Raw genomic sequence first — 13073 nt, forward strand, 5'->3', positions numbered from 1 at the left:
ATTGGTGTGGGGTCAGGGATGGCACAGGGAGCCATGGAAATGCAGATTAAATTGCTGTCAGCCCCCCTGACCTGCTCCTGCTCACCCACTGGTGAGGGCAAGCAGGATGGCTTTTAAAGTAAATAACTTTTAAAACTAAAATTGCAGCTGAGCCTTTGCTCTGTTTCTCAGGTGGTGCCCAGCAGGGCTCATGCTGCTCCTTTCTTCCCCTGCTTGGCCTCCCCATCCTCTCTGGGCTTTGGGACCAGAGCAGGGAGCCCCTGGGCCATGGTCCTGCACCAGGACCCTGCAGGGCCTGAGTCCTGCACCTGAGAGCTGAGCTCAAACCAAACTGAGAGCTGAGCTCAAACCAAACTGAGAGCTGAGCTCAAACCAAACTGATCCTGATCCATTTGTCTGTCCCAGTGTGCACCTGAGAGCTCAGCTCAAACCAAACTGAGAGCTGAGCTCAAACCAAACTGAGAGCTGAGCTCAAACCAAACTGATCCTGATCCATTTGTCTGTCCCAGTCTGCACCTCAGTGCTTATTTCAAACCAAACTGATTCTCTGTCCCAGTCTGCACCTGAGAGCTCAGCTCAAACCAAGCTGGTCCCTCTGTCTGTCCCAGTGAAGGTCAGGCCATGGAGGTGGCAGATTTTTGTGTTTCCCAAAGGCACAGAGGTGATGGAGCCTCTGGAAATCCCTGCAGGGCACAAGACAAAGCAGAGCCAGACCAAGACCTGGGGGTTCCTGAGTCCCAACTTACAGTAAGAATATTTGTGGCAATAACTTGGTGTCCAGGCTTGGTGTCTCCTTTTTGTGACTGGAGTTTTTGTAACAGCAGTGTTGGCACCGTGGGTGCCCGCGGGTGAGGACAGGGGTTACCCATGGGAGCAGGAGCAGGGTGGGGATTGCAGGGGAGCAGCTGGCAGAGGGCAGAGAGCTGCAATTCCTCCTTCCCAGGGGTTTTCCTGTGTCCCAGCGGCTCCCAGTCCCTCAGGGGCTGCTGTGGGCAAGGCCAGGCAGAGCCAGAGCAGGGTTAATGCAGCTCTGGAGCTCATTAGTGCCGTGCCCTGAGCAGTGTCAGGGCTGGAGAGGGGCAGCCCCGCTCCCCTGCCATTAACTCCCTGCTCATTATCTCCAAGGCACTAATTAGGGCCCGCAGAGGAAGCACAAGACACACAATCAATATTATTGGGCCAAATTTGCAGCTGGTGTAAATTGTCAATGGGCAGAGAACAAGAAATGCCGAGGGGAAAGGAGGGACTCAGGCACTGGGGATGGGAGCAGCTGCTTTCCCTGCCAGGATAACATCAGACTTGGTGCAAAGCTCCAGGGAATATCTGGGACTGCAGGCTGCATTTGCATGATGTTGCTGTTTTGGGTCTGTTTCAGCAGTAACCAACTGCTGGAAGTCAAAACTGAATAATTTAAACCCTTTCCAGCCTCTGCATCAGCCCCTGGGGCTCCGGGAGTGTCAGCTCAGGTTCCTGTGGATCAACAGGAGGGACTCAAAGCCCATCCAGTGCCAGCCCCGCCATGGCAGGGACACTTCCACTGTCCCAGGTGCTCCAGCCCCAATGTCCAGCCTGGATTTGGGCACTGCCAGGGATGCAGGGGCAGCCCCAGCTGCTCTGGGCACCTGTGCCAGGGCCTCATCCCCCTCACAGGGAACAATTCCTTCCCAATATCTAACCTAAATTTATTTAATCTAACTAATTTTGACCTAAATTTTATAAAATTGTATAAATTTTAATAACACAATTAGCTGTTTAATCTAATTAATTCTATAAATTTTAATAACACAATTAGTTATTTAATCCAGCTAATTCTAACAGAAATTTTGATCAAACCTGGCCATGCTAAGGGCAGCCAGAGCTGGATCAGAGCTGCAGCTCTGCCCTCCCAGAGCTTTGCATCCCCACCAGCCCTGGTGACAGCTCAGGAAACGGATTCCACCAAATCCCACAACAACTGATGGGAACTGCTCTAATCTCTGGCAGATAAGGAGTTGCTACAGCAAAGCCAACATAAACCTGAGCTCCCTGGCAGGCTGGGCTGTTGTTTAGCTGCTGTTGCTAGCCAGCTACTGTACCTGATTGCAGAGACCACCCTGTGTCTAAACCTTCTCACTTAACTCGACACATTCATTTTCAACACCATGTGAAGCTCCCAGCCTGGACAGGCTCAGTCACACAGGGCTGAAGGACATTGTGTGGGGAGCTGGAGAGCTGCAGGAGCATCCCCCAGCCCTTCAACCTCCTTAGGATGTTACCATTGAATATTCCTCACTGTTACCATTGAATATTCCTCACTGTTAACATTGAATATTCCTCAGTGTTACCATTGAATATTCCTCAGTGTTACCATTGAATATTCCTCACTGTTAACATTGAATATTCCTCAGTGTTAACATTGAATATTCCTCAGTGTTACCATTGAATATTCCTCAGTGTTAACATTGAATATTCCTCACTGTTAACATTGAATATTCCTCACTGTTACCATTGAATATTCCTCACTGTTACCATTGAATATTCCTCATGTTAACATTGAATATTCCTCACTGTTTACATTGAATATTCCTCACTGTTAACATTGAATATTCCTCAGTGTTAACACTGAATATTCCTCAGTGTTACCATTGAATATTCCTCAGTGTTACCATTGAATATTCCTCAGTGTTACCATTGAATATTCCTCACTGTTTACATTGAATATTCCTCACTGTTACCATTGAATATTCCTCAGTGTTAACATTGAATATTTCTCAGTGTTACCATTGAATATTCCTCAGTGTTAACATTGAATATTCCTCACTGTTAACATTGAATATTCCTCAGTGTTACCATTGAATATTCCTCAGTGTTACCATTGAATATTCCTCACTGTTAACATTGAATATTCCTCACTGTTTACATTGAATATTCCTCAGTGTTACCACTGAATATTCCTCAGTGTTACCATTGAATATTCCTCACTGTTAACATTGAATATTCCTCATGTTAACACTGAATATTCCTCAGTGTTAACATTGAATAAATGCTGCTGCAGCATTTATTCCAGCTAAACCCAGCTAAACTAAAGCACAGAGTGTTGTCTCTGCTGCTCATCACAGAAAGCAAAATATTGTGAGATAGGGAACGAGTCGAGACCCTCCTGTTCAGGAAGCATTGCTCTGTGCCACGGAAATCCATTCCTCTGGTATAGTTTCCTTTATTGCAGCCTTGTTGGTTGCTTTTATCCCTCCTATTTCCTGCCCTTACTTAAAAAATACAATCAAAAGTCTTGCTGAGCCCTTGAAATGCTGAGCAGATGGATCAGCTTGTGCTGGGAACAGAATCCCACCGAACATCTCCTCAGGGCCAGAGGCACCTGGGTGGTTCCTGGGCCACACCAGGGCTCAGCCCCAGAACTTTCCACCATATCCCAGAAAATCCCAGTATTACCCAAGAAATCACACCCAGAAAATCCCACCATTACCCAGGAAAATCCCACCATTACCCAAGAAATCACACCCAGAAAATCCCACCATTACCCAGGAAAATCCCAGCATTACCCAGGAAATCACACCCAGAAAATCCCACCATTACCCAGGAAAATCCCAGCATTACCCAAGAAATGACACCCAGAAAATCCCACCATTACCCAGGAAAATCCCAGCATTACCCAGGAAATCACACCCAGAAAATCCCACCATTACCCAGGAAAATCCCAGTATTACCCAAGAAATCACACCCAGAAAATCCCACCATTACCCAAGAAATGACACCCAGAAAATCCCACCATTACCCAGGAAAATCCCACCATTACCCAAGAAATCACACCCAGAAAATCCCACCATTACCCTGCATGGGTCAGTACAGGGGTGGGGAAACCTCAGCATTTCTCCTTTTAATGTCAAAGCAGGAGTTTGGATAAGATGAGGGTGATGTTTTGGGGCTGTTTTCTGTGACACAGCCCCTCCCTGGCTGCCCTGTGGCCCAAGGCACCAATACCCAACAATAACACTCTGCACATCATAAACCTCTTCCTCCAAGGGGTGCTGATAAGAATTTCCATTTTTAGTCGAGGCCAAATGAACCATTCAGCCTTTATTTGTTGCTGCTGCACTTGAAGAGGGAGCAGAAGCTAATTTTTTAACTTTTCCTGTAAATAATGCATTAATGAAGACAGATGGGTCAGCAACATAAACAAAAGCTCTATCTCAAGCTGGTTTTGTTCTGGTTTTGTTTCCCAATATAGTAAGCAAATCACCACCACCCCAGTTCCCATCCTATTAACAGTGTTTGCACTCCAAATGTTGAACTGGGTTATAAGGAAGTTTAAATTAACACTGGGCTGTAGTTTTTCAAATGTTTCAAGCAGATGTTCAAGTGCCACGAAATCTTCCTTTTCTTTTTTTTTTCCCCTTTTTCCCCCCCCTCTAAAATCCAGTAGATTTTGCAGGGCTTTGGCTCAGTGTGTGTCACAGAAAATCCCAAACTCCAGCTCTGCCGTTGTGCTGTGGGTAACCCAACCTGCCTGGGGCTGTCAGAATTCCCATTTTCCTTTGGAAGTTCTGCGCTGCTGCAGGCTCTGGCTTGCCTCGCTCTCTGAGCAGTCTCAGAAGGGCAGAGCAGTATTTTTGGGGAGGAGAAATGTGGAACAGGTTCTGGCTGCTGCTTTGGATGGTTTTTCCTGAGAGAGCTCAGTTTTGGGGGGGTTCACCTCATGCCTTTAGAGGCTGCTGCTCACCTGGCAGGGCACAGAGATGTGTCCACAATATTGAGAAATGCAATTTTCCCCCCAAGATTGGCATTTGGGCACCCCCAATTGGGCTGGGCAGAGGCAGCAGAGGGTGCCCCTCTCTCCTGGCTGAACCCTCCCTGTGCCCAGAGCCCCCAGAGAGCCCAGAGCAAGGGCAGGGCAGCAGAGCCAGGCTGAGCTGGCAGCCTTGGCCCCCAAAGGTGGGGATGCTCATCCTCCAGCAGGGCCTGCAGAGCGAGCCTGGGGTCCCAGCCCAGGCAGGGGCAGCCTGGGGGCTCTGGGCACGAATCTGTTTGAGGAACTGGAGTCCATGTGCAGAGACAGGGATCCCTTAGGGGAACCTCAGCCTTGCAAGTGCTTGGTGCAACTGCCCTGGGTGCTGAGTGTGGCTCGGGAGGCGCGGCTGTCACTGTTCCTGCACAGCCCAGCAGTGAGGAGCATGTCCTGAGGCTCAGGCTCTCCTGCAGGCTCTGTGTGTGGGGGTTTAAGAGCAGCAATCCAAGACCAGAGCTCTTCCCTCAGCTCCCTCCCTGAGCTGCTCTCCAGCCTCCTCCTCTCTGGGATTATTTGATTTTCTCCCACCCCTTTGCCTGCTCCTGCCTGCTGACCTGAAAGCACTGCCTGGAGTTTTACACAGCGTCCAGCAAAAAAGGGGCTGCACAGCTGCTCACAATTTCTTATACATGTTCACCTAGAAACAGATGAAAGCAAAAATCCTACTGATGTTGATGATTTTGGAGAGACAGGGTGAGACCCAGCTTTAGTGGCTTACAGTAATTCAGAGATGGTGGATGGATGGATGGATGGATGGATGGATGGATGGATGGATGGATGGATGGATGATGGATGGATGGAATGATAGATACTTCCACAGTGAAGCCATGTTTTCCCAAACCTTTCTAAAATTAAGATTTGAATTTTGATTAATTGCTAATATGCTGAGATAAAATAGATCAGAAATGAAAGGAGAATCGATGCACACCAGAATTTAATGTGACAAATAAAGCCTTTTAGAAACAGAAGTCACAGTACTAATGTGGATGGATGGAAGGAAGGAGCATAGAAACAAGAAAGTGAAAACACGCAGTGGAACATTTTTTCAGGGACTCCTGGGACTCCCAGCTTGGCAGCCCTGGCTCTTGTCACGCCCTCACCCTGTTATTTGTGAGTGTTGTGTCTACTTGGACAGGGGCTTTAAAGCCAAGCACCTCTGAACTTGCAGAAACAGCCTTGATTTGCTGCCTGGGGAAAGTTCTTTAGGAAATATCTGCCCCCCTGTTTTCTTGCTCTGATCTCTGCCACTGAACTGCGTGAACATCCAAGAAATGCCTTTGCATAGTTATGTTGAAAAGGGCAAAGGGAGGATTTTGCTCATGAAGCTGCTGTGGGGTCCTGACAGACGCCCCTGATAAAGGAAACCCCACTCCCAGGAGCTCTGATCTCAGGTGCACTGGAGGATTCAAGAGATGCTCAGTTTTCTCCCAGAACAGCACATTGAGACACAGCTTTACTTCCTTCAGCACAAACTCTGGCTGAAATCCTCCTCCATCAGCAGGACTGTCCTCATTTCTTTGTGAAGAGAAGTTACACCAGCAGGCTGGCTGCCCCTGGTTCTGAAGGACCACCATTGGTGTTTATCGACAATTTTACTGATCTCGTAGAAGTTCACACATGAAGCTGATAAAATGACACATGGCTGTGTTTGCTCTGTACCTGAACACCCCACAGACTCTGCTGTGCTCCAGCAAATCTCTGCCAGGCAAGGACAGAGTGAATCTCTGGCAGACACAGAGGGCAGGCGCTGCTCTGCTTTGCCGTGTGGTCCCTTGAGAATTTACAGTGAGACGTCACGGATTTATGGGCATTGCAGGGGGTTATTTATTGCTTTTGAGGCCCAGCTTTGCCTGCAGAGCCACTGGCGCAGTCAGGGAAGGACAGGGGGAGGCAGGGAGGGCAGATCTCTGCCACGGCAGCGCCCGCAGAAATGAGATGATAAAAGCAAATGTCGGATTATCTCCCTAATGCTGGATTATCACTCCTAACAAGGTGAATGGCTTGTCTTGGCAAATGGCTTCAGAAGAATCGTGGATGGTTTTGAAAGGGCCTGTGTGGTCACACTTCAACCGTTGGCTGCTGCAGCTGATGTCAGCAGAGCAAATGTCACACCTCCCCAAATTCCTGCAACGTGCCATGAGCCTCTGATTGCAGAGTGCCTCGGGGGAAAGGTCTGCCAGGGCTGTCACTCACTCACAGGGTGAGCAATAAAGCAATATCCCAGCCCAGGATGCAGGCCACTATCTGCAGGCTGCATAATTCTACAATAAACTACACAGCTGAGCACTTAGGGCTGTGATACCCCCACAAGAGGAGCTGTAAATTGATGGGACCATGCTCCAGAACTCCACTGAAGTAAATCACTGCAGTGAGGGAGCAGCTCTGCAGGCGAGGGGGTAACTGAGCCATGTGGAGCTTTACAAATATCCAGGAATTCAGCAGCCTCCTTCTCTGTGCCACACAACTCAACAGAGAGATTCCGTGTATAGTAGGATCAGTTTTATCCAAGTGGGATTACACACAAGCACAAAAATAAAACATTCTGTATTCTACATTATATTACAAAGGCAGGCAGTCAATAAATAGGACAATAAATTATGGGAAGCACAGAAGAGTGTGTGTGAAAATGGGTGAAATTGGGTTTAGCTGGTGCGTGATAAAGTCTTGGGTGTTCATTCCCATGAAGTGTTGGAGTGATTCTTTCTAAGACCCTTATCACTTCCAGGGAAGATAACTTTCCCTTAAAAGTGTAAAACAGATGCAGGGACAGTACAGTAGGCTGTGGTAGGGGCTAAAAGAGTCAACATCACTTACACTTTCCCAAGAATCTGACAAATTTGCAGCTTAGTATAAATAAAGTGACGGGTCTATTGTTTCTCAGCTCCGACACCTCCTTATCACCACGATTTGTTGCAGAAGAGTGGTGGAAACATGGCATGTGACTCCATCTGCAGAGTCTGGGGGGAGGAATATCCCTGGGAATGGACAATTCTGCACTTACAGAGAGGGAGGATGCTCGTGCCCCACTGGCACCAAGGGCTCTGCTGTTCTCCTTGGCACTGCTGGGCCATTCCAATTGGATTGTGCTGCTGCATCTCAAGGGATTTGCTGGCTGGGAACGGGCACTGCTTCTTAGCTGGTAGGAATTTCAAGGACAATTTTAGCTGGTGCAATTCCAAGGGTTCAGGAAATTTATTGCACTTCCTTCTGCCACCTAAAGCTCTGGCCCTTGAGAGCCAACCACGGTCTGCTGCAGCAGCAAAGCCAGAGCTGCCTCAGAGTGATTTTGTAATAAACCTGCACAGAGGGAATTTCTTGCCTTGGCCCTTGCCTGGCACTGCTCCTGGGCCATCTGCTTTCCTAAGAAAGATGGGAAAGGGAATGGTGCCCTTCTGCTCCAGATGCCAATTCATCCCTGCCAGTTGCCTTTGACTGAAACAGGGAAAGAGTGAAGAAAGTATTAAGAAAAAAGAAAAACAAACCACCTTGTTTGTGCCTTAGTGATTCAGGAGCTTGAGAATGATCAGGATGTAAGATCTACAGAGATAAATTAAGGAAAAAAAGAGCACGTAAAGACCTTTATGAAGATATTACAGAACACTGAACAATCTAGGTGTGATTGCCCATCACTCTCGTATCTTTAACAGCTCTGGAAAGCCCTGGAGATGCCAATCAACATTGATAAAGTACAAAAATATGCCTTTATTTCTGTGAATTTGGATGTGCCCTTTTGGCACCAAGAGCCCTCCCAAACAATCCAGTGATCAGCTCCATGCCCTGGCAGGAGGAGAGGCTCGGCCGCGATCTGGACAGCGAAGAGCAGCGAGAAGGAAGCCAAGGAACAAAATATACAATCCCTACACGACGTGCCCATTCCCCGTGGCAGGAAACATACAATTATCTGTACAGGCCTCATTAAATAACCTCATTAAATAGCAAATCCCAAATGTACAAATTTACAGACTGAATCATTAAATACTCCCCCCGTGCCCTCCCCGTGCGCGCGTTCCCTCCTACTATCTGCAGCCGCACTCTGACACCACCATGCCCTCGTACTTGAACTTGTAGGTGACCACCCCTGCATCCAAGTAGAGGATGGAGATGGGGTCAAGTTTGGTGGGCACGCAGCAGGCCTTGGAGGCTTTCTGGGGGTTCTTCAGGTGAACCAAAGTCTTGACGATGGCGTGCTTGGTGGGCGTGACGTGCTCCGTCAAGGGGTAGGCGCACACGCCGTGGCACTCGTACGCTTCGTAGCCCTGCCGGGGCGATGATCCAGGAGTCCCAGCCAATCTCCTTGAAGTCGATGTAGAGAGGAGTCTTTTTGCAGTAGTTGCCCTTGGCGTTCCTGCGGATGCGGGCGGTGGAGTCGTAGATGATGTTGGAGCGCATCTGGAGCAGCGCCTCCTCGCCGGGCTGGTCGTGGAAGTTGCCAACCTCCAGGTTCTCCAGGCCCAGGAACTGCTCGTGGTCGATCATCTCGTTCAGCTCTTCCTTCTCCTCCTTTCTGTCGTTGCTTTGGTCGTCGGAGTACACAACCAGCAGGGGCAGGTGCTTGGCCTCGGAGTTGATGTCGATGTCGAGTTTCCCTTCCCCGTTCTGCTCCTCCCCTTCCCTGCTCTCGATGTGAACTTCCAGCCGGTGCGTGGTCAGCCCTGCCCTGCGCCAGCGCCGGATGGCCTCAGGTCACCTCGAAGCTCTCCCACTCGCTGCTCGTGCCGTAGATGTGCCGGGAGGCCAGGGCCACCATCTTCCTGTCCTCCCCAGCCCCCAGGTGGATGCTGTCCAGCACCTCGAAGATGGTGACCTTCCTGTCGAGCCCTTCGTAGAGCCTCTGGTCCCGCTCCACCAGGGTGTAGAGCCTCAGCTCTGCCATGGTGATCTCCTCGTGGTGAGGGATGGAGACGTTGAAGAGCAGCGGGTATCTCCGGGTTCCTGTCACGCCTATAGGGTGGGAATCCAGGTCTGGAAAGGACAAAAATCAAATGTTTTAGGAGAGCCAATGCATCCACAAACACAGGCACTGAGGGTCATCCAGCATGCTGAGTTTCACCTGGACAGCTCCAGGAAAATGTTTTTTCAGCACTTCCCACAATTGTGCTTGGGAAAAGGGCCGAGGTTATTTTAGATGTGTAAGGACTACAAGGTCCCAGACATGCTACAGACCTGGATTTAGTGATCCTCCTTCTGGCCCCAGGCTTTCCAGGGACTTCCTTGCCAACTGGGAGGTTTACATATTAAAAATGTGCTGCCTAATAATGATATAGAAATCACTTCTAGGGTGCTGCACAGCAACTGCTTTATAAACAAAGGGAAAACATTCATTGGTGCAGGAACTGGAGCCAACATGAAATGGACAACATAGAGTCTGCAAACACAAGAAATGTGTGTGCTGCAGTGTTCCTGTGCTAGCAGGAATTCCCTGCTGCTCAAACACCCCTCAGACATGGAGAGGGCCAAGCACTTGGGGAGGAAAAGCTGCTTTGGGAGATGTTTTACGTTAGTCAGGGCAGGTGGTGACAGCAGGGTGACCTGGCAGCCACAGCCACAGGCCCCGTGGGCTTTGGTGAGCAACCAGCTGCACTCAGCCAGGCCACCTTCAGCAGCAGCACAGGTGAGAGGGACAAAGAATTTCCCTTAAAACTTTATTTCAAGTATTAAGCACTGATTACAGCCCCATTTACAATGAAATTGTTATGGTCCACATGTTAAAACAAAAAAACTAATTCCAGCCATGCCACCTGTTATATTTCTACAATAAAGGGTTTAATGGATAGCAATGAAACTGGGATTAATGCCAGTTTTCAGCAGGCAGGTGAACAAAACAATTCCATGGCCTGTTTCTCCTTGTCCTTCTCATTGCAAGCAATTAATTTCTCTACCAAAAGAGCTCTTTAGCATGAAAGGAATGGTTCTTAATTATCCAGACTTTGAGGACATACGAAAAACACGAATTGCACAGTCCTTAAACTGCGCGTATTTGTGAAGCAATGTGCCCATCAGCTTTGCATCTTGCTGGTTTGGATTGGAGGAGGTGAGAGAAAATCTGGAAGGGCAGAAATTTAAGGCGAATTTTCCCCATTTGCTGCAGAAGTTCTGCAAGAGGCACAGCAGGACAGGAGGGAGCTGCCAACACCACCTGGCAAAGGTCAGTCCGTGCCATTTCTGTGCTGCAAACCTGAATTTTTGCAGGTGGAATGATTTCAGATTTGCATCACTAAACCACAGGGTGTTTTCTTCTTTACCACGCTGTACTTGGCAATCTTTGTGCTTGTTTGTTAATGGTTTCTTTTTTAAAGAGCACAAAATGAGAACAACACCTCCCACGTGTGTGCCTTCACCGCTGCTGCTGAGCAGACACAGCAAAGCGAGGTGAGCAACTGGCCACCACTGCCTGCACTGGTTTGCCACCAACCCCTCAATAAATTTCTCCACACTGGAAAAAAGGAGATGTAAAGAAACTTAAAATCACAGTGCAGATTCTCCTCATAGCAGAAACCCACTGCTGTAAAGGGTGCCTGGGCCTGGCAGGAGATGGGAGCGGAACAGAGCTTTGGGATTCTCCCCTGGCATCTCACTGCCCTGCAAAACTCAAGTGACTTCCACTCTGCCTCTCCTCACAGCTCATCATTTTGGAACTGCAAATGTTGAGGAAAAAGCAATAATGTCTTTAGTTTCATTAATCAAATGAACAGAGGGTGAGAGAGGCCCCATGGCAGCTTGAACAGCCATGTGTGCCCCATGGTAACTGACCATGAATCAAAGCACTCGCATTTGCCATGTGGATCAATGGATACTTGGAATTGTGCAGTTGAAAAACGTTTTTAGTATAAAAATGTTTATTTAGTTTAATGTGTTGGTATAAAAAGGTATTGGCATATTATTGAATATTAGTGCTGAAGCCTTAGCTTGTCCTTGTTGAACTGAGGGAAACATGGAAGGAAAAACAGAGGAAAAAGAGAGGGAAATGGCACAGGGGCATTTGCTCAGTTGGTTGGAACAGGGTGTTAATAATGCCAAGGTTATACCTTTGGTCTCTGTGTGGGCCATTCACCTGAGAGTTGGATTTGATGATCCTTGTGGGTCCCTTTCCACTCACAATATTCTGTGATAACTAGGTTTCTTCAGGTTTCATTTGTTTGTTTTTATTAGGATATAGTCTGGTACTCCAAAGTAAAACCTATTGGTTATCCAAAATTCCTGTTCACTTACTTATGTGTATTTTCTGGACTGTGTGCTGATCCAAAGGAAGAAAACTTCACAAATACCACGGGGATCAACAGTGACAAGGCATTAACAGAAAGCTGTACTTGGTTAAGCTCAAAATTTTAAAATATTTCACTTGAAGATACACTTTGAACAATGTGTAAAAATGAGTCTTGCCTTAATTTCAAATATTACTTAAAGTATCCATTTTAAAAATCAATCAGCTGATTAAATGATGTTTGTAATCATCTTGGGGATAAAGAAATTGATGAACTGAACACACTTGATGTGGCCCCAATGTTAAAGATGCACCTTCCCCCAAAACCCTCCAGTCTCCAGAGCCAAGGACAAGGAGTCTCTCACCAGAGCTGGGGACTGGGCAGCCCTGCCACAGCTGCTGATTTCCAAGGCCATCCTCACCAAAGGCCTTTTCCCCAGCACGCCTCATGCTCCGTGCCTGGTCAGGACAGTTCCCACTGGCTCTGAGGATGCTCCTTTCTATCCATTCTCCCACACACGAGCAGCTCTTACCTTCATTTTTGAAGCTCCTGATGATGTTTGCAGAAGGCATCGATGTCCTGTCTGTGGCAAACCTGTTGTACAGCTCTAGCATGTACTCTGGCGGGTCCACCTTGGCCGACTCGTGCAGGGGGATGTCGGAGAGGTTCAACGTCTTCAAAAACTCATTTTTCATGTTCTGGAGCAGCGTGTTGAAATCAACCCCATCTTGCTCGGAGAGGATCTCATCAAAAAGAGGCACGTCTTCCTCCAGGGAAGAGTGCTCCAAGCTCAGGATGGGACTGCAGGCTGCAAGGTGAACCAGGAGGGAGAGGACAGCCCAGAGCTGGAGGACGACAGAATCCATGGCTTCGCCCGAGCCTCCACCCGCGCTCAACGAGCTCTGCCGCTGGTGCGGGCTCGGTGGCGGTTTTATCCGCTGGGCTGTGTCACAGAGGGATGACAAGTTTGGAAGCTCTTGTCTTGAAACTTGTGATCCGTCCTGTCTGTCTGCCCCTTCCCCCTCCCCAAAACCAGGTCTCGGTAATTGGATCTCGCTCTCCTCTATGGCCGCCTTGCCTCTCTTATC

At 48.4% G+C, this 13073-nt stretch overlaps 1 protein-coding gene across 1 annotated transcript; it reads right to left on the reverse strand.

Annotated features, from left to right (window-relative positions):
* Positions 1 to 8799: 8799 nt before the first annotated feature.
* BMP10 (bone morphogenetic protein 10) lies at positions 8800 to 12851 on the reverse strand. The gene is given in 4 exon segments (XM_036396805.2): positions 8800 to 9042; positions 9044 to 9463; positions 9465 to 9745; positions 12518 to 12851. Coding segments are annotated over 4 exon segments (1278 nt in total).
* Between the last annotated feature and the right edge of the window lie 222 nt (positions 12852 to 13073).

The sequence above is a fragment of the Molothrus ater genome, chromosome 28, assembly GCF_012460135.2.
Source record: "Molothrus ater isolate BHLD 08-10-18 breed brown headed cowbird chromosome 28, BPBGC_Mater_1.1, whole genome shotgun sequence".
NCBI lineage: Eukaryota > Metazoa > Chordata > Aves > Passeriformes > Icteridae > Molothrus > Molothrus ater.